Consider the following 21,543-nt stretch of genomic DNA (forward strand, 5'->3'; position numbering starts at 1 on the left):
AAGTTCAAGTCTAAGAGGCCTCACTCTGAGTCATATTTATCAGACATAACAGCATATTCATTTGCTGTATTTCAGCTGGACGTGAAAGGCCTTGGTATCCTGGAAGCTGAATGTAGAAATAAAGTTGCCATAGACTCCTAAAATGATAGATGGCTGATGTACCATATATATCCTGTTGTTGTCATGAACTAATAAGTAGTTTCTTTAAGGTACTTAAAGAATTTTTTTTAACTTTATGTCAGGAATGCCTTCCAGGAATATGACATTCATGCTCTATTTTCAAAAGCCAAAAGTGAGCACATGTTAACTTGCAGAGCGTTCTTTAGTAATTTTATACATCTGTGTACCTTAATGTGGATATTGGTCTGGCCTTTACTCTCCAGGAGAAGTATATAAGCTGTTGCTCCGGTATTACAATGAAGAATGCAGAAACTGTTCCACCCCCGGTCCAGAAATCAAACTTTATCCATTCATATACCATGCTGTTGAGTCCTGTGCAGAGACCACCAACCAGCCAGGACAAAGGACCGGGGCCTGAGGAGCTGAGTAAATAGAACCTCCTTCCATCTCTCATCAGAAACATCCTGTTGGACTTGTCAGGTGTAATATACGAATTGACTTAACTTAATATAAATGTGTATATAATCCAGTTTGTGGGCAAGGATGCAATCCCTTCCACACACACGCACTTGTCAGTTTGTACATGTAAGCCCCCTCCATCCTCACATGCACAGGCTTAAATATATTTTGTTTGCCTTTTTTTCTATTTCAGTCTTCATCCTTCAGTTTTTCTTTCCGTGCCCCTCAGATTTTCTGTGAAATCCCATGAAGGGTTATGCTCAGCCTGTCAGGTCTCTTTTTTGATGCCTATATGTTATGCACATTGCCTCTGCAGCTAGCAGATGCCAGGGAAGAAGTTGAAAACCAAGAAGTTTTTAACTGGGTTTGCTAAAGATTTCCCTGTAAGCCTTTCACCCCCAACCCTTGTTATGCTTGTGTTTGAGTTTTTGAATTTTGAAAATGAAGAGTTGAGGATTTTTTTCATACATGTTAAATAATACACATCCCCTAGGTTAAAACAATTTTGTAATTCAGACAGAATAATATCCAGATATAGTTCTTTTGAGACATCACCTTGATCTACAGTGGTTTGTCAGTCCTTTCTTCCCTGATCAATTTTTATTAATACCGTTTTTGGAAACTGACTAAGATGGAAGGAAATGTACAATAAAAGAGTTTCCCAGATGGTGTTTTAAAAAAAAGAAAAGATACAAGAGAGTTGCAGGATTTTTCTTTTCTTGAGTATTTTTTTCTTTTCAAATTAAAATTATTGTTTGTTCTATGGTGCTTGAGGCATATTCATATAACCAAAGTTTAGGAACTGGGAACTTATGCTGATTTGTACATATTGAAGTTTCTCTGGTATTCAAAGGTTATAGTTAATAAATTTGCATTAACAAATCATTTGTCAGAAACTCCCATATCATCTATATTTTATATATAAATATATGTTCTTTAAGTGTGTCTGTGTGCAAGCACATAAAATCAAATAAAACTGGAGTTATGAAAAATGATTAGGTTTAGGCTTAATCAAGGGCTCTGTTTAGAATCATTTATTTATAATTGTGTCCATTTAAAACTCTCATCAAACATATAATAATGTCTTTTGGAGGTTAAAAATGAAAGCTGATGCTGCGTTGAGAGTGGAGTTTAATTGTGAAGCATTTATTCATATTTCTAAAATAATCCTTAGCTATACTGTTGAAGCTCTACTTTATACTCAGCTGTCAGAAAATGCTATTGGAGGTCAGATCGTACTAATAAGAAATTTTGGTAGATGATCCAAACTCCTGGTGTCAGTATTGGCAGGAAAAAAAGGGGCCATGGCCAATGTCTGCATCTCTTTTTATTTGTGTAGAGATTGAGAGGTTAATGGAATTTGGCACCTGATGATATCCACTTGTCATTGACCATGTTCTTTACCATAGTGACTACGATTTTTAATCATTTCTCTAAATCCAAGGTGTCTGGCTTTATTTCTACTAATATTAAAGTCTTTTCTTTCCGCCCCAGCCCATTCTAAGCTTTGGTTAAGCATTCATGGTTCTATTTCATATCTTTTTTCTGTTTCCATATCTTTTCCACTTACCCAGCCCCAAGACTAAGTGAACAGTTCTTTAAAACATTACATGAACAATATAGGATGGTTCGTGTGGTAGAGAAATGATTAAATCCAGGTAAGAAGACCACCCAGCCTAATATTCCAGAACATAGAAGCTAAGACCTAACTGTTGGTGCTGAAGAGGCTTAATGACATCTACCTGAGTGCCTCTCTCTTTTGAGGGTTTTCCAAGAATAAAAACGCCTACTTTGTCCCAGTACATTCCAGGATTGGGACATTTTAATCAGATGGAATGTAAAGAGAAATAATGTCCCATCTTTTGGGGCAGTAGGAATGCCCTCTGTAAAAATAGGGAAAAAATCAGACATCTAATTAACGGTTGTCTGTTCTAAAACATTTAACAGCATCTTTTTATTCCCTTCCATTAGGGGTTTATTGTTTCATTTCATGTTGTTTACCCTTCCCTTCTTTGATCTGTTGAGGCATGAAGCAATATTTTAGTTTAGAATTCGTAGGTGATTAATTAGCTCACTTGGTTTACACTTTCTGTCTAGCTCACTCAAATGCCATAACAGTTGAAGGAAGCAATGTGGAGTAATAGAAAGGATATGAGATTTTAAGTCAGACAAACTGGGTTCAAGTGCTAGCCACATTCCTTGCTAATTCTCTAAATAAACTGAATTTCTGAGCCTTATTTAACTCATCTAGAAAACAGGCTATTAGCACTTATTAGGAAATACTATATATAAAGAAGTGCTTCTAGGGTCTGGCACATAGATGGTGCTCAATAAATGTCAGCTGTAATAATTGACCAGGAAACATTTATGGAGCATCTACTGTATATTAGGTACTATACTAGTAGCTCTGCATATTTTAGCCCACTTTCCCAGTGGGCTAACCGATGCCCAGACGTGAGAGAATACCATCTGAACCTCCAGAAGTTCATTGTGAGAGGAGACTTACTCTGTCATTGCTGGAGGAGATCTGATAGAACAAAGGCTCTGACACTGTTGTTCTCTACCAAGTTCCTACTATAAGTTATTCTTCATAATGAATGACTAATTATTAGTGGGGTATATTAAAATATCTCTGGGAAAATTATTTTTTTTTCTTGCTGGTTGAAGGGACATTAAGGGCAGGCAGACCCAAATTGGTACTTAAAGGGGAGGGTGAAAAGGAGATCTAACCAGGCTTCATGGCTGCCATTCCGGGTATTTAACAAATATTTATTGCTTTGGAAACCAAATATTGATTAAGCTATCCCCGTGCAAGAATATGATGGAGCAAAGAAGTAGCTGGGTTGCATTCTTTAAAACTTCAATGGGAAGAAAAGCTGTTGTGTATAGATTCTCATCTGTTTGTTTGTTTGTTTCCTGTCTTTTCCAATCTGTGTGGCTGCATGTTCATGACTTTTTTCTGATGTAAGGAAAACCTGAATCCTAGTATGTCTGCTTTAAAGATAATACAATTTAGAAGGCCTGTACTTTCTTTGTTGAACCTTGTGGATCTGCCCCAATCCTTTGTTTTTGGAAGTAAGAGAAAGACCAGCCATTGCTGGCACTTGAGTTCAGATATTTAATCCTGTTCTTGTTTGGGGGCTGAGAGGGGGTCCCAGTTGATACTTATTGGAACAAACTGCTAAAATCCACTGACCCCCTGCTGTTCTTTGTGCCTGTGACAGAATGCCCTCTATCTCTCCTCACTGAATTCCCAACAGATCTGCTAAGCCTCCAGAGCAGAAAGTTTCCCATACAAGACAACCAAAACTGCTGTGTTCACCTGATAATTGGTTTTGTTTTTCCTGACTGTTTATTTTAAAAGTAGGACTACCATCTCATGATGATTTTGAACTTGGGGATAAGGAGAGGTCTGTGCTAGTGTTTACATGATTTTTTGTAGGACTAGAATAAAGGAATTCTGATCCTAACCTCTTTTTTCTCAAGTAATCTATGCCACTTTTGAGATGTTCATATGCATGCTCTCATTTTAAATCTACAGAGTGTGTCCTAGGCATTTGGTGAAAGTTTTAACATGTAGATTTGTTATTCCACATCAGGTGTTAAGCATGTAGAGATGGTCACTGGCACGAGGAACTTTCCAAAAATAAAAGAGAATTCTGGCTGTATTTATTAGTTTTTCATCCTGGCCAGGTTCCTAAGACCATGTGTCCTGGTATTCATTCTCTTTTTCTAATTTCCATCTTCCAAGAGAGCTCAAAACAGGGACAGGGAAGATGTCTTAAAGGTTCTGAGGACCACTATCCTTCCATCCATTCACATATTCATTGACACAGGTATCTTCTGTGGGTATCCACTGAACTTTCTGCTCAGGGATACAAAGATGAATGACTTGTCCTCTGTACTCAGATTTAAAGAGAGCGGGTAAGTGATCTAAAACTCCATAAACAGTATTTTCTTTTCACTACTCTGTTCCTATTGAACCTAGAAAAAATAATTGAATTTTTATGTTGTCAATTTGGAAACTTGAATAGACAATTGCACCATATCAGTTCACCACAATGTTGAACTCCCTTACACAATTTCCTCTGTTGGAGAGTTGTGTAAACAAAATGTAACATTAAGATGGGCTACCTTCATGCCCTTTCTTGACTTAATATAGGAGCTGGCATCCAGTGCCTGCCATCTTGATTCCTGCTATGTTGATTCCCCTGGTTCTTGGGTGGTTCCTGGATTCCGAGAAAGTAGCACTGGAAGCTAAAAAGTAGATTTCCTAATGGAAATGTACTTTTCCTTGTAGTGAGTCCATGTAGGGTAGGTAAAAGGTCAGCTTTTATTTTAGCTGAAATTATATTACCTCCATTTGAATACTGCATATTTAATCTATGAAGAATGAAGAAGATCAGCTTAACAACTGAATTTTACTTCATACCAAAATATTTCAAAATATGACATCAAGGATAAAATAACAAAAGGGGTCCTTGTGGTAAAATGGTAGAGACCATCATGTCAGAATGTTGTATTTTCTGTTAAAGTTTGTAACAGTAACCTATAAACTTATTAAGAAAAAGTGATCTTGAACACTTGTGACGCATTTTCATCATGATCTTGACCTCATAGAGTATCATTTATTCTGCAAATACCATATTTTGTTAATTATAAAATGAACTTTTTCCACATTATAGTATTTGAAATTCAAATACTTCTAAAAATTGATGCTGTGCCATCTGTGCCATAATTTAATTTTTTTTTTTAAGATTTTTTTTTTTTTTTACTGGGGCTCCTGGCTGGCTCAGTCAGTCAAGTCTGTGCCTTTGGCTCAGGTCATGATCCCGGGGTCCTGGGATTGAACCCCACATCAGGCTGTCTGCTCAGTGGAGAGCCTACTTCTCCCTCTGCCTGCTGCCCCCACCCCCCACCCCCTGCTTGTGTGTGCTCTCTCTCTCTATGTCAAATCAATCTTTTTTTAAAAGATTTTATTTATTTATTTTAGAGAGAGAGAGTGTGAAGTGGGAGGGGCACAAGGAGAGGGAAAGAGAGAATCTAAAGCAGACTACACTGAGCACAGAGCCCTGTGTGGGGCTTGATTTCATGACCCCAAGGGTTCATGATCTGAGCTGAAATCAGGAGTCTGATGCTCAACTGACGGAGCTGCCCAGGTGCCCTCGTGGTACTTTTTAAAATAATACAAAAAGGTATTTTATCATCTGTGGCATTTATATTTGAGGAAACATGGCAGTTTGAATGCCAGCTCTATGCTGGTCACTTTTAAGCTTCGGAGCTGTAATTAGGACCAAAATAGACTAGGTTGGAGAGCACAGACAAGGGCCTGTAATACAGCTTAGACTGGATGCTCAGGAAATGTTTTTCTTTTTAAGGAGAACTGCAGAATACACAAAAATAAAATAGAGTAATGAACTTCTATGCATACATCATCCATCTTCAACATTACCAATTCATAGCTAATCTCATTTGCTCTAAAACAGACCTAAGAATCTAAAAGGTGGAAGAGAAGGCAGACTGGCTAAGGCAGTCCTGGAACCAAGGAACAATCCAGTGGTGAGTTCCCTGGAATGTCTTATTCCCTCATATATTCCATATTGATTACAGGAGAAGGCAGCAACCTGGACGTTTTTAGTGCAGGTAAAGGGACAAGAAAAGCCTGCTCTCTCTAGCTAAAGGATCAGGAAAGAGGCAGCCTAACAAGACTGAAAACTTTTATGTACTAACTGCTCTACTCTAGCCAAACACCACAGAAAAAACTAGGCCAACACCAGCAACAATAATGTGTAGAACTTAGACTTCCATCCTTTCCAGGTTATAACAAAGTGCCTCAATTATGTTGGGTTGTATCGAGGTTCTTTCCCCTTTGCTTTTAGGTGCCTTTCCCCCTTCACGTTAAGTGGACTAAAGAGCCTCACAGAGTCAGGACTTCATCACTGCTCCACAGAACTGAGGCCACTCACACACTTCATCTACCATCCTGCATTGTCAGTGGAGAATACATGGGGAAGGGTAATGAGGTGTTCCCCTTCCAAGCCAGAACTGTCACCATAGCCTATGATGGAACCTGAACTCCAACTCGAGTAGTGCAATAGAAGCTCCCTCCTCTTGCATGTCATTCAAAGCAGAGAGGAGGACCTGAACTTCATCTTCACCTAGCTGTAATGAGGCAGTGTCTTGCCCCCCAACTGAAGTAGTAACAGAGGCCAGCTACAATAGATATCAGAGAGGAATGCTAAAACAAGATTTAATGAGATCCAGAATCTCATGATGTCCAAAATGTTCAACTTTCAGTGAACTCTCTCACTTACCATTCCAAGGACCAGGAAGATCTCAAATTGAATGGCAAAAGATAACTGCAACACTAAAATCATACAGATTTTAGAGTTTTCTGGTAAATCGGTGCCTGAGTAGCTCAGTTGGTTCAGCGTCTGACTCTTGATTTCAGCTCAAGTCATGATCCCAGGGTCATGAGACTGAGCTCTGCATCAAGCTCTGCACTCAGCGCAAAGTCTGCTTGAGATCCTCTGCCTCTGCCCCTCCCCCTGCTCATACTGTCTTTCTAAAATAAATAAGATAAATCTTTAGAATTTTCTGGTAAGGATTTTGAGCAGCTGTCTTTAAAATGCTCTAACAAATTAATATAAATGCTCTTGATATAAGTGAAAAAGAAAGTATCAGCAAGGAAATAGAAAGTTGCAACAAGGAAATAGAAGATATAAGAAAAACCAAATGGAAATTCTAGAACCAAAAAATAAAATAAAATAATTAAAAAAGAAAACACTCCATGGACAAGCTCAGCAGCAGAATAGAGGGAAGAATCAGTGAATTTGATGATATAGCTGTAGAAATTAGCCAATCTGAACAACAGAAAATAGACCGTTAATAATAGAGCCCCAGGGACATTTGAGACTATAACAAATGATCTAACATTCGTGACATTGGAGTTCCAGAAAGAGAAGAGGAAGAAGGTGGGGGCTGAAAAAAATTTTTGAAGAAATAATTTCTGAAAACATCCCAAATTTTGCTATAGATCCAGAAGCTCAGTGAACTCCAAACAGGATTAAACCCCAAATCCACACCAAAACACATCATAGTCTAAATGTCTGAAATGTCTAAAAACCAAAGGGAAAAAAGTCTTGAAAACAGCAACAAATGACACATAGTGTTAAGACATACACAATTCAAATGACAATGAATTTCTCACAAGGCACAACAAAAGCCAGAAGGAAGTTGCACAACACTTTTAAGTACTGAAAGAAAGGAACTGTCAGTGCAGAATTCTATATCCAACAAAAATATGCTACAGTAATGAAGGAGAAACCAAGACATTCTCAGATGAAGGTAAACTATGAGAATTTATCTCCAGCAGATCTGCTGTCAAAAAATGACTAAAGGAAGTTCTTGAAACAAAAGGGAAATGATAAAAGAAGGATCTTGGAACATCAGGAAGGAAGAACAGAAAGTAAATATATGGATAAGTAGAACACACTTTTCTTAAGTTTTCTCAGGTTTGTTAAAGCAAAACCAAAAAAACTGCCCATTGTGATTTTCAATGTAGGTAGAATAATTAAGACAATTGGGGCACCAGGGTGGCTCAGATGGTTAAGCATCTGCCTTCAGCTCAGGTCATGATCACCAGGTCCTAGGATCCAGCCTGGCATCCAGCTCCCTGCTCACTGGGGAATCTGCTTCTCCCTCTTCCTCTCCCTCTCCCCCAGCTCATGCTCTCTCTCTGTATCTCTCTGTCTCGTACAAATAAATAAAATCTTTAAAAGAAAAAGACAATTAGAAATGGAAGGGTAAAAAAAAAAAAATGGAAGGGTAAAGAAGTATAAAGTTCTATAGTTACCTCAAACTGGTAAAATGGTAACACCAATAAACTTGGGTAAGTTATGCATTTATAATGTAATACCAGAGCAATTACTCAAAAGACTAAATGAAAAAGACCACTCAGGAGCACCTGGGTGGCTCAGTGGGTTAAGCTTCTGCCTTCTGCTCAGGTCATGATCTCAGGGTCCTGGGATTGAGCCCCACATGGAGCCCCACATCAAGCTCTCTGCTCAGCAGGGAGCCTGCTTCTCCCCACTTCTCTCTGCCTGCCTCTCTGCCTACTTGCGATCTCTGTCAAATAAATAAATAAAATCTTAAAAAAAAAAAAGACCACTCAATAACAGTATAGATATATCAAAAAGGAATTTTTAAAAAATGCTTCTTTAACCTACAGATAGGCAGGAAAAGGAAAAAAAAATGTTAAACATAGAGAACTACCAGAAAATAAAAACAAAAAAATAATGGCAGACTTAAAACACTAATACGTCATGTTATGTTAACTATAAAGGCATTAAATATAAACAAGATTGGCATGGTGGTTAAAAGAGTATATGATGCAACAGTATGAATGATGTGCTGTCTATAAGAAACTCACTTCACATATTATGATACAGGTAGGTTGAAAGTCAAAAGGATGGAATATAAGACACACCTTGCAAACAAGCTAAAGAAAGCAGATGTGGCTATATTAATAGCAAAGTTGGCTTTAGAGGAAAGAATATTAGGGACAGAGCGGACATTACATAATGATAAAAATGCCAGTCCACCAAGAAGACTGCAATCCTGAACATTTATGCACAAAAGGTATGAAAAGGGGGCACCTGGGTGGCTCATTCGGTTTGGCATTTGCCTTCAGTTCAGGTCATAATCTCCAGGTCATGGAATCAAGCCCCATGTTGGACTCTGCACTCAGCAGGGAGTCTGCTTGGGATTCTCTCCCTTTCCTTCTGTCCACTCACAGCCCTCCCCAGCTCTCTTTCTCATAAATATTTTCTTAAAAAAAGAAATGAAGAGAAATTGACAAATCTACAATATAGTCAGTGACTTTGGCAGTTGATATAACAATGTGAAAGAAAATCGGCAAAGAAAGAGAATTCAACTGCATTATTCCATCAGTCAAATTTAAATGACACAGATAGAAACATCTTTTCAAGTGCCTGTGGAACATATACAAAGAACATTCCTAGGCCATAAATCAAACCTCAAGAAGTTTAAAAGTACTGACCAGAGAAAATGTGTCCTCTGATGCAATGAAATCAATTAGAAATCAATAACAAAGATCAAAGGAAAAATTCCAAACACTTAGAAACTAACCACACTTCTACATGATCCATGGATTCAGGTATCAAGGGAAATTGAAAAAGAAAAATATAAATATGTTGCACTGAATGAAAATAAAAATGTATCAAAATTTGTGGGACACATCTAAAGCAGTACTGGTATGAAATTCAAGTCACTAAATGCATACATTAGGAAAAGGGGAAGATCTCAAATCAATCTAAGCTCCAAGAAATTAAGGGAAAACAACATTAACTCAAGCAGAATGCAAAAATTAATAGAGCAGAATTGAATGAAATATGAGAACAAAAATCAATAGAGAAACTCAGATGAAACAAAGAGCTGCTTTTTTAAATGATCATTAAAATTGACAATCCTCTCACAAAACTGAAAATGAAGAAAACTCAAATTACTAATATGAAGAATAAAATAAGGGTTATCATCACAGATCCAGCAGACATTAAAAGGTTAATAATAATAGAATACTGCAAAGAGTCTACGCATATTTGACAACTTAGCTTAAATGGAACAGTTCCTCAAAAAATACAAACTACTAGAACACATCCAATATGAAATACATTATTTGAATAACTATATTAACTATTAAGGGAATTGAATTTGTAATTTTATACCTCTAACAAAACAATCTTAAGGTCCAGATGGTTTCACTAGAGAATTCTACCAACTGTTTAAGGACGAATTAACACAATGCCTAAGGGGGCTTGGGTGGCTCAGTTGTTAAGCATCTGCCTGTGGCTCAGTTCATGATCCCGGGGTCCTGGGATTGAGCCCCTCAGGGCTGGCTGCTCAGGAGGAAGCCTCCCTTCCCTCTCCCACTCCCCTTGCTTGTGTTCCTGTTCTCATTGTCTTCCTCTCTGTCAAATTAAAAAAAAAAAAAAAAAAAAGCCTATACAATATCTTCCTGGAAATAGAGGTGGGGAAACTCCCCAATTCATTTTATTACCTTGATACAAAAACAGTAAAGACACAAACAGACTTACAAACCAATATTCTTCATGAATATAGGTGCAAAAATTCTCAAAGTATTAGCAAATGGAATTCAGCCAGAAAGAATTAGACCATGACCATGTGAGATTTATCCCAGGTTTGCAAGCCTGGTTTAATTAATGTAATCTATCATATGAACAGGCTAAAGAAGAAAAGTCATTTGGTCATATCAATAGATGCATGAAAAGCATTGGACAAAACCCAAGACATATTCCAGACGAACATTCTCAATACAGGGGAACTTAACTCAATATTAACAACAAAAATCTACAGTTAATAGTGTACGTAATGTTGAGGAACTTTCTTGCTAAGATCAGGAACAGGGCAAGGATCTCTCCTCTCACTGCTTGTATTCCACATCATACTGGAAGTTCTAGCTAACGCAATGTGACAGTAAATAAATATGTATTTGATTAGTTCCCAATAACATGATTATCTATGTAGAGAATCCCAAAGAAATGACAGAACAACCAATCTCTCTCTCTTTCTCTCTCTCTCTCTCACACACACACACACACACGTAGAGAGAGAGAGAGAGAGAGAGAGAGAAAGAACCTGGAACTAAAAAACTTGCAGGGTAGGTTGCAGGATAGAAAGTTAATATACAGATTGCAGGATAGAATATTAATATACAAATATCAGTTGCTTTGCTATATACCAGCAATAAACAATTGGAATGTGAAATTAAGACCATACCATTTCTATTAGCACCCCCAAAATGAAATACTTAGTTTTAAGTCTCAAAGTATGTACAAGATCTGAGGAAAACTACAGAGCTTGGATGAAACAAAGACAATCTAAATAAAAGGAGAGATATTCCATGTTCATGGATAAGAAGACTGCATTGAAGATGACATAACTTGGTCTATAGTATTCAACAGAATCTCAATCAAAATCCCAGCCACGTTATTTTTGGATAGAGACAAACTGATTCTAAAGTTTATATGGAAAGGCAGAAGACCAAGAGTAACTAACATATGTAACAACAAGAAGAGCAGTATCAGCAGACTGACATTACCTGATTTTAAGTCTTAATATAACTACAGTAAGCTAAACAGTGAGGTACTGGCAAAAGAATAGACTAATAGCACTAATAACACTGTATTTGTGGCCAGTGCCTTGTATCCAAAAAAGGCACCAGATCCTTCAGAATTACTGAAATGAGGCCAAGGCCACTATCCACTACCTGGCCAACCTGCATTTGTAAACCTCAAACACCTCACTCTCTCTGTGCTATTATTTTAACTGAAATAGTGTGACATTAAAACTTTTGTGTCATCTGCAAGTTGGAAAGGCAGAAACACAAAGCACCAACTGCCTCCGTGCAAAACCAGTGTGTTGACGGTGGCTTCTTTGAGAATAAGAGTCATCTCAATATGAGTCAGAATATGTGTTGAATGCCTTGGAGGCCTGCATGGTTCTAGAAAAGAAACTGAAGCTAGCCCTACTAGATCTGCTTTTTCTGGGCTCTGCCAGTACAGTCCCTCATATCTGTGAATTCCTGAAAAACTACTTTCTAAAGCAAGACACGAAACTCAACAAGAAAATGGACTTCCACCTAACCACTCTCAATGGGACAGGCTTGGGTAGTATCTCTTTGGAAGACTCACTCTCAAGAATGATGAGAGACCTCCTGAATTCAATGGCTCTCAAGGGGCACTGCTTCAGGCCCTGGCCTTTGGGATTCCACCTGAACTTCTGCTCCTGTCACCAGAGCAGTTGCTTCTACACTCCCCAGACACTTTCCCAAGCTATGGACCAGGTGGAAACAATGAAGATTTTTTATGTTGGAAAGACATTTTAAATTTAAAATAATTAGAAGCAGAGGACAGATTGAGATCTAAAGTAAGTGGCATTAGAGTCCCAGAAAAGATTTGGGAAAACGGAGCAAAGGCAATATTTGACAAGACTTTTCTAAGACTGATGAAATATCTAAACACATCAGAGTGAAACTGCCAAATAAAAAAAGACTAAAAACAGATCTTAAAACAGGAAGATAGAAAAGAGTGATACTCTGTAAGAAATAAAATTAATGAAATAACAATTTATAATAATTACAAAAAGTTTGGTATATTGATTTTTCTTCAAGTATAATTATATAATAACGAGTAAAATAAGTGAATAAAAATTCATGAAATTATAAATGCTTAAAGAGTAACTTAAATAAGCTGGCCATCTTTTAAGAATGAAAATAGACATTTTGAGATAAAACAAAAATTAAGAGTTTCTGTTATCATGCTCTTACTAAAGCAAATTCTTAAAGGATACACTTTAGGAAGAGTGATAAACAAAACAGTAATGTATATGTAAATATGGTTTTAAAAACAGTTTGTTTAACAAGAACAACATTAATGCCTAATTTGTGATGTTAAAAACAAGGATAAAAGTAAAAATACTGGATAACAATAGCATGGAATTTTGGAGGAAAGTGATCAGAAATAATGTTCTGATATTCTTATATTTTTCAAGTGATGTTATGACATTGTTACACATGAATGTTTAATATGCATGTTAAAAATTTCATGAGTAAAGTATGGAAATATCAATGGAAACATAAGTATATATATTCTAAATGATTTAGTGACCCTAAATAGCCAATAGGCCAAAGAAGAAATCAAATGGAAAATCAGAAAATATTTAGCACTGGATAAAAATCAAGGCACAACATACCAAAACTTATGATATGCAACTAAAGCAGTGCTTAAAGACAAATCTGTATCTGTAAATGTCTATACTACAGTGTGGGGAGTATTGGGGGGAAGATCTCAAGTCAGTAATCTAACCCTCAACCTTAAGACACTGGAGAAAATAGGAGGAAAAATTAGAGCAGGAAAAATGTAATAATAGAAAAACTAAAAATCTGAAACAAAAATATGGCTCTTTGTAAAGATCAACATAACTGGTGACAAAGGAGAAAGAAGCCTCAACTTACTAAAATCAGAAATGAAAGTGTGACAGTACTACCAATCTTACAGATATAAGAAGGATTATAAAGGAATGCTATGAGCAACTATTTGCTAACAAACTGAAAAGGGGGATGTGTTCTGGAGTGTGGTGGCACGCAAACTACTTAAAGACACAAACTACTGAAACTGACTCAAGCTAGAAACCAACCATCTGAATAGACCTATAGTAAGTAAAAAGATTAAATGAATACTTGTGTGAAACTAACCACCGGGACTCCTGGGTGGCTCAGTCGGTTGAATGTCTGACTCTTGATTTCGGCTCAGGTCGTGATCTTGGGAACATGGGATTGGACTCTGAGCTCGGCGCGGTCTGCTTGTCCCTCTCCCCCTGCTCCTCTCCTTGTGTGTGCTCTCTCAAATAAATAAATAAAATCTTAAAAAAAAAACAAACAAACCCCTAATGGCAAAGATAAGCCCATGTTCATGGATCAAAAGCCTCAATATTGTTAAGATAGCTGTACCCCAAAACTGATGTATAGATTCAGTGTAATCCGAATCAGAATCTCAGCTGACTTCTTTATACAAATTGATGAGCTGATTCTAATTCACACAGAATTTCAAGGGAATCAGAATAGCCAAAACAATCCTGAAAAATCATGAGTAAAGTCAGGGATCTCACATTTCCAGTTTTAAAACTTACTAACACCAAAACAGATACATAGATCAATGTAATGGATAGGGAGTCCAGAAATAATCTTATACATCTATGGTCAACCAATTCTTTGCAAGGGTGCCAACAACCATTCGGCGGGGAAAGATAGCCTTTTCAACAGTTGTGTTGGGACAACATGTAAAAGAATGAAATTAGAACCTTACCTCACACAATAAACATAAATTCACTCAAAGTGGATGAAAGACCTAGACATAAAGCTATGAAACTGTGAGAAAAAAATATAGGAGTAACTCCTGATGATCTTGCAATTCCTCAGAAAAGTAAACATTGCTTTGTCATTTGATCCAACAATTCTACTTTGGTGTTTAGACACAAAAGAATTGAAATCGGGCACTTGAACAGATATTTGTACAATAGTGTTCATAGTAGCATTATTCAAAATAGCCAAAAGGTGGAAATAACCCAAATGTTGAAGAGATGAGTTGATCAACAAAATGTATATGCATACATTGGAATATTGTCTAGCTTTTAAAAATAAGGAAATTGTGATGTATGCTTATAGCATGGATTATCCTTGAAGACATTATGCTAAGTGGATCAGCCAGATAAAAAGAACAAGTATTGTATGATTCTACTTATATGAGGTACATAGTGTAGTCAAATGCATGTAGACAGAAAGTGGAAATGTTTACCAGGCACTAGGGGAGGGGGGACGAAAGAGTTATTGTTAATGTAGACAGTTTCAGTTTGTAATGATGAAAAAGTTTGCAGGTGGATTGTGGTGATGGTGGCACAACAATGTGAATGTATTTAATGCCACTGAAATGTACACTTAAAAAGGTTGAAATACTATGAATATTTTACCACAATAAAAAGGTAAAAATAAAAAATTCTTCATGACCTTGGATTTGATGAGGGATTCTTAAATATGACCCCAAAAGTACAAACAGTAGAACAAAAATACAGGTTGGACATCATCAAGATTTAAAACTTCTGAGTTTCAAAAGACCCAACAAGAAAGTGAAAAGATAACTCATTGAATAGAAGAAAATTTTTGCAAATCATATCTGATAAGGGAATTTATATCTAGAATATACAAATAACTCTTACAACACAATAATAACAAGAAAAATGATCCAGTTAAAAAATGTGCAAAGGATCTGAGTGACATTTCTCCCAAGAAGATACAAAAATGGCAAACAAGCACATGAAACAATGCTCAACATCATTAGTCATCAAGAAAGTGCAAATCAAAACCACAATGAGATAACCACTTCACACCCTGTAGGATGGCTAATATTGAAAAGTCACATAACAAAGGTTGGGGAGGCTGTGGAGAAACTGGAACCCTGACACTCCGCTGCTAGTAATGTAAAAATAAGCCAGCTACTGTGGAAAACAGTCTGTCAGTTCCTCACACAATTAAACAGAAGGTCGCTGTATGACACAGGATTCTATTCTAGGGAATAGATGAAGAGAAGTAAAAACACATGTTCACACAGAAACTTGTACATGAATATTTATAGCAGCATTATTTACAATAGTCCCATCATCCATCAATGAATGACTGGATTAACACAATATAGTATATTCCATACAATTAAATATTATTGGCCATAAAAAGAAATGAAGTGGTGCTATTGCTACACAATGATATATGGAAACATTATGTCAAGTGAAAGAAATCACAGAAGACCACTAATATTCCATTAATGAGAAGATCCAAAATAGGAATATCTATAAGAACAGAAGGTCACTTAGTTGTTGCTTAGGGCTGAGGACAAGGAATGGAAAAATAATAGAATGATAGCAATACTTGGTTTCTTCTTGAGGTGATGAAAATGTTCTCAAATTGTGGTGATAGTTGCATTTATCTGTGAATACTGTAGCAACCATTGAATTGTACAATTTAAATGGGGGAATTATATGGTATGTGAATTACATGTCATTGAGGCCATTTAAAATTTTTTAATTCTGAAATACTGTCTTAGCAGATCAGAGAGCACTATAAAGGGAAGGGACATTACAGTATATGGGACTCTTTCCTCCCCATCCCCTCTCATATAATACTAATGAAAATCTCCCAGACCAGAAAAAGAAAATCCCCCAGACATATTGTAGAAAATAAACTGATTCTAAACTGTATATAGAGATGCAAAAAAACCCTGGAATATACAAAACAAAGATGAAGAAAAATGAAGTTGGAGGAATTAACTACTGAATTTCAAAAGTTATTATAACATTACAAGAATAAAAAGTTCGATACTATAATAAAGATCAAGAAATAGACCAATGGAACAGTCTTGAGAGCCAGAAATAGACCCTTAATTTATATGATAATTTGAGATTCAACAAAGTTGACTGAAAGGTCCAATGGGAAAAAGAAAGTTTTTCAACAAACATTACTGGAATAATTGGCTACTCATTATGGGAAAAAAAATGAACATTAACTTATCTCACGACATATATAATACTTCATTTAAGATGGATAAAACCATGAAGCTTTGTTTTTATTTATTTATATATATTTTCAAGATTTTCTTTTTTTGTTTAAAGATTATTTATTACAGAGAGGGAGAGAGTGATTGGGGGGCAGGGGCAGAGGGAGAGAGCAAGAGAATCCTTAAGCAGACTCCCCACTGAGCACGGACCACCCCCCACCCCAATGCAGGACTCAGTCCCAGGACGCTGAGACCATGACCTGAGCCAAAATCAAGAGTTGGTTGCCCAACTGAGCCATCGTAGGCCTCCTAAAGATTTTCTTTTTAAGTAATCTGTGTACAAAATGTGGGGCTTAAACTCAATCCCGAGATCAAGAGTGTCATGCTTTACTGACTGAGCTGACCAGGGGCCCCCAAATCATGAAAATTTTATTTTTTAATTTTTAAATATTTTTCAAGATTTTATTTATTATTTGACAGAGAGAGCGATCACAAGTAGGCAGAGAGGCAGGCAGTCTCTCTGCTGAGGAGAAAGCCAGATGTGGGGCTTGATTCCACGACCCTGAGACCATGACCCAAGCCCAAGGCAGAGGCTTAACCCACTGAGCCACCCAGGTACCCCGCTGCCATGAAGCTTTTAAAGGGAAACTTAGAATATCACCATGACTTGCATGTAGGTAAAAATATCCTAGGTAGGTCAAGGAAATATTAAGCATACCAGATAAAATTGACTAGACTACCAAAAATGAAAGTTTATGCTCTTCAAAAGACACATAAAAAATGAATAGGTAAGCCACAGACTAGAAATAAATATTTGTAAACTTGTATCTGACAAAGGAATAGTATCAAAATATGTGAATTCTGACAACTCAATAGAAAGAAATAACTCAGTAAAATTGGGCAAATTTTTGAATTTCATCAAAGAAGAAGTGCAAATGGTTAAAATTTAAAAGACTGACAACATTAAATATTGGGAAGGCTGCAGATCAATAGAATCCACCAACATTGGTGGGAGTGTAAAATTATACAACTACTTTGGATAAAGGTGTTCCTGTTTCTTATAAAGCTCAAGACAACCTTATGGCTCATCAATTCCACTTCTCCCATTTACTCAGTAGAAAGAAGCACATATATACAAAAATACCTGCACAAAAATATTCAGTAGTTTTTCCCTAATACTCTTAAATTGGAAACAATCCTAAAGTTCATGAGCAGAAGAATAAATAATCTCTGCCATATTCATACAACGGAACACTACTCAAATAAAAATGAATTGCTGATAAAAATTAACATGGATGAATCTCAAAAACATGCTGAGTGAAATAAACCTACAAAAAAGAGGACATACCATATGGTTCCATTATGGGAAATTCTAAAATGGGCAAAACTAGTCCATGGTAGGGGCGCTTGGGTGGCTCAGTGGGTTAAGCCTCTGCCTTCGGCTTGGGTCATGATCTCAGGGTCCTGGGATCGAGTCCTGCATCGGGCTCTCTGCTCGGTGGGGAGCCTGCTTCCTCCTCTCTCTCTCTGCCTGCCTCTCTGCCTACTTGTGATCTCTCTCTGCCAAATAAATAAATTAAGAAAACAAAAAACAAAAAAACTAGTCCATGGTGAAGAATCAGGACAATGTTGTCTGTGAGTAAAGGGATAGAGGATTTAACATAAGGGGGCATAAGAAAACCATCTAGAATGATGGTGATGATCTATATCTTCATAACACTTTGGGTTACACAGATGTATGCAATTATTAAGATTTAGCAAATGTATACCAAATATTTATACATTTTATTTAATGTGTATTTTACATTAAAATTATAAAGAAATTTTTAGCTCTATTTAATGATATACATGATAAAGTACTTAAGGAGAAATGTAATGATGTGGACAATTTACTCTGAAATTCATCAAAAATAAAATGAATTAATGGATGGGTAATTTCATCAATATGTAATAGGTAAGAATTGTAAAATGTTAATTGTAGAATCTAAGTGATAAATATATGATTATTGGCTGGAAAATTAAGCTTTTCTGTACATTTTAACATCCTCAAAAAAAAAAAAATGCTAGAGAAAAAGAGGAAGAATGACTTCTGAAGCCTGGATGGTAAAAAGAAAAAATTAACAAGAGAGGGAAATGTAGGATGTTGGAAAACAAAAGAGCCCAAAAGTCAAAGGTTTATGAAATTTGCCTTCACACATATATCCTTCCCCCAATCCATTTATTAAGGAAAATACACTTAGCTACATTGACATTATACAATGTACAAGAATGTACATTAATACATGCTTGAGGTACATTCCTACATTCTTGAGGTAGGAATCTTGTAGTCTACTCTTGTGGAATTCATATGCATATACAGTTTTCACCTATACGAAACTACAATGAGAAGAAAATAGATAAGGAGAATCAGAATATTTCAGCTACTGAAAGCCTCTCTAAAACACTTTACCGGGGTGCCCGGGTGGCTCTGTCAGTTGAGCATCTGCCTTCAGCTCAGATCACGATCCCAGGGTCCTGGGACTGAGCCCCCCATCAGGGTAGCTGCTTCTCCCTTTCCCTTTGCCCCTCCCCACCTGGTCGTGTTCTCTCTCTCTTTCTCAAATAAATACAATCTTTTGGAAAAAAAGAATTTTTAAAAATATTAATTCCAGTATAGTTAACCTACAATTAGATTAGTTTCTGGTGTGCAATATAGTGATTTAACAATTCTATACATAACTCAGCACTCATCATGTAAGTGCACTGTTAATCCCCTTCACATATTTCACCCTTCCCCCACCCACCTCCCCTCTGGTAACCATCTGTTTGTTCTCTATAGTTAAGAGTCTGTTTGTTGGTTAATCTCTTTTTTTCTTTGTTTCTTAAATTCTACATATCAATGAAATCTTATAGTATTTGTCTTTCTCTCACTGACTTATTTTACTGAGCATTATACCCCCTAGACCCATCCATGTTGTTGCCAATGTCAAGATTTCATTCTTTCTATGACTGAGAAATATTCCATTGTGTATATATCATATTCTTTATCCATTCATCTGTCAATCACCCCTTGGGTTGTTTCCATATTTTTGCTGTTGTAAATAATGCTGCAATAAACATAGGGATATATATATCCCTCCGAATTAGTGTTTTTCATATTCTTTGGGTAAATAATGAATGACTGGATCATATGGTAATTCTATTTTTAACATTTTAAGGCACCCCCATACTGTTTTCCACAGTGGCCACACCAGTTTCCATTCCTACCAACAATGCACAAAGTTTCCTTTTTCTCCACATTTTCACCACACTTGTCATTTGTTGTGTTTTTTATTTTAGCTGTTCAAGAAAATTGTGAGGTGATATCTCATTGTGGTTTTAATCTGCATTTCTTTTATGATGAGTGATGTCGGATATCTTTTCATGTATCTGTTGGCCATCTGGATGTCTTATTTGGAGAAATGTCTATTCATGTGTTCTGCCTATTTTTAATTGGATGATGATAATTATTATTTTGGTGTTGAGTCATATAAGTTCTTTATATATTTTGGGACTAACACTTTATTGGATATGTCACTTGCAAATATCTTCTCCCATTCAGTAGGCTGTCTAGTTTTGTTGATTATTTCCTTTGCCATGCAGAAGCTTTTTATTTTGATGTAGTCCTAATAGTTTATTTTTGCTTTTATTTCCATTGCCTCAGGAAACATATCTAGAAGAATGCTGCTATGACCCATGTCAGAGAAATTACTGCCTGTTCTCCTTTCTAGGATTTTTATGGTTTCGAGTCTCACATTTAGGTCTCACATTTCATTTATTTTGAATTTATTTTTGTGTATGGTGTGAAAAAGTGATCCAGTTTTATTCTTTTGCATGTAGCTTTCCAGTTTTCCCCATTGTTGAAGAGACTGTCTTTTCCCCACTGCATGTTCTTGCCACCCTTACCATAGATTATTGACCATATAATCGTGAATTCATTTCTGGGCTCTCTATTCTGTTCTGTTGACCTATGTGTCTATTTTTATTCCAGTACAATACTGGGTTTTTAAAAAGGATTTTATTGAAGAGACTGTCTTTTTCCCACTGCATATTCTTGCCTCCCTTACCATAGATTATTGACCATATAATCGTGAATTCATTTCTGGGCTCTCTATTCTGTTCTGTTGACCTATGTGTCTATTTTTATTCCAGTACAATACTGGGTTTTTAAAAAGGATTTCATTTATTTATTTGAGAGAGAGAAAGAGAGAGAGGGAAATGTGAACACGAGCAGGGAGAGGGGTAGAGGGACAAGAAGACTCCCCACTGAGTGGGGAACCGGACATGGGGCTCCATCCCAAGACCCTGAGATCATGATCTGAGCCAAAGGCAGATGTTTAACCAACTGAGCCACCCAGGTGCCCCCGGTAACATATTGTTTTGATTACTACTTTGTAGTATATCTTGATATCGGAATATCTGGGATTGTGATACTTAAGTTTTGCTCTTCTTTTTCAAGATTGCTTTGGATATTCAAAGTCTTTTGTGGTTCCATACAAATTTTAGGATTATTTGTTCTGGTTCTGTTAAAAATGCTGTTGATATTTTGATAGGGATTGCATTAAATCTGTAGATTGTTTTGGGTGGTATGGATATTTTAACAATATTTGTTCTTCCAGTTCTTTTTTTTTTTTAAGATTTTTATTTATTTGCCAGAGAGAGAGAGAGAGAGAGTACACACAAGCAGGCAGAGAGGCAGGCAGAGGCAGTGAGAGAAGCAGGCTCCCTGCCGAGCAAGGAGCCCGATGTGGGACTCAATCCCAGGATCCTGGGATCATGACCTGAGCTGAAGGCAGATGCTTAA

The 21,543-nt window shown here is 36.6% G+C and overlaps 1 protein-coding gene across 2 annotated transcripts in view; it reads left to right on the top strand.

Moving 5' to 3' along the window:
• Positions 1–1,592, top strand: part of PARG (poly(ADP-ribose) glycohydrolase) — a 122,297-nt gene extending 120,705 nt beyond the window's left edge. For both annotated transcript variants that reach the window (XM_080822882.1, XM_080822883.1), the window contains exon 18: positions 384–1,592. In XM_080822882.1, the coding sequence (XP_080679008.1) occupies positions 384–538 (155 nt within the window). In that variant the 3' untranslated portion in view covers positions 539–1,592. The remainder of the gene's footprint in view (positions 1–383) is intronic.
• Positions 1,593–21,543: the final 19,951 nt, after the last annotated feature.

This window comes from Martes martes (genome assembly GCF_963455335.1).
Source record: "Martes martes genome assembly, chromosome: 14".
In the NCBI taxonomy this organism is placed as follows: Eukaryota; Metazoa; Chordata; class Mammalia; order Carnivora; family Mustelidae; genus Martes; species Martes martes.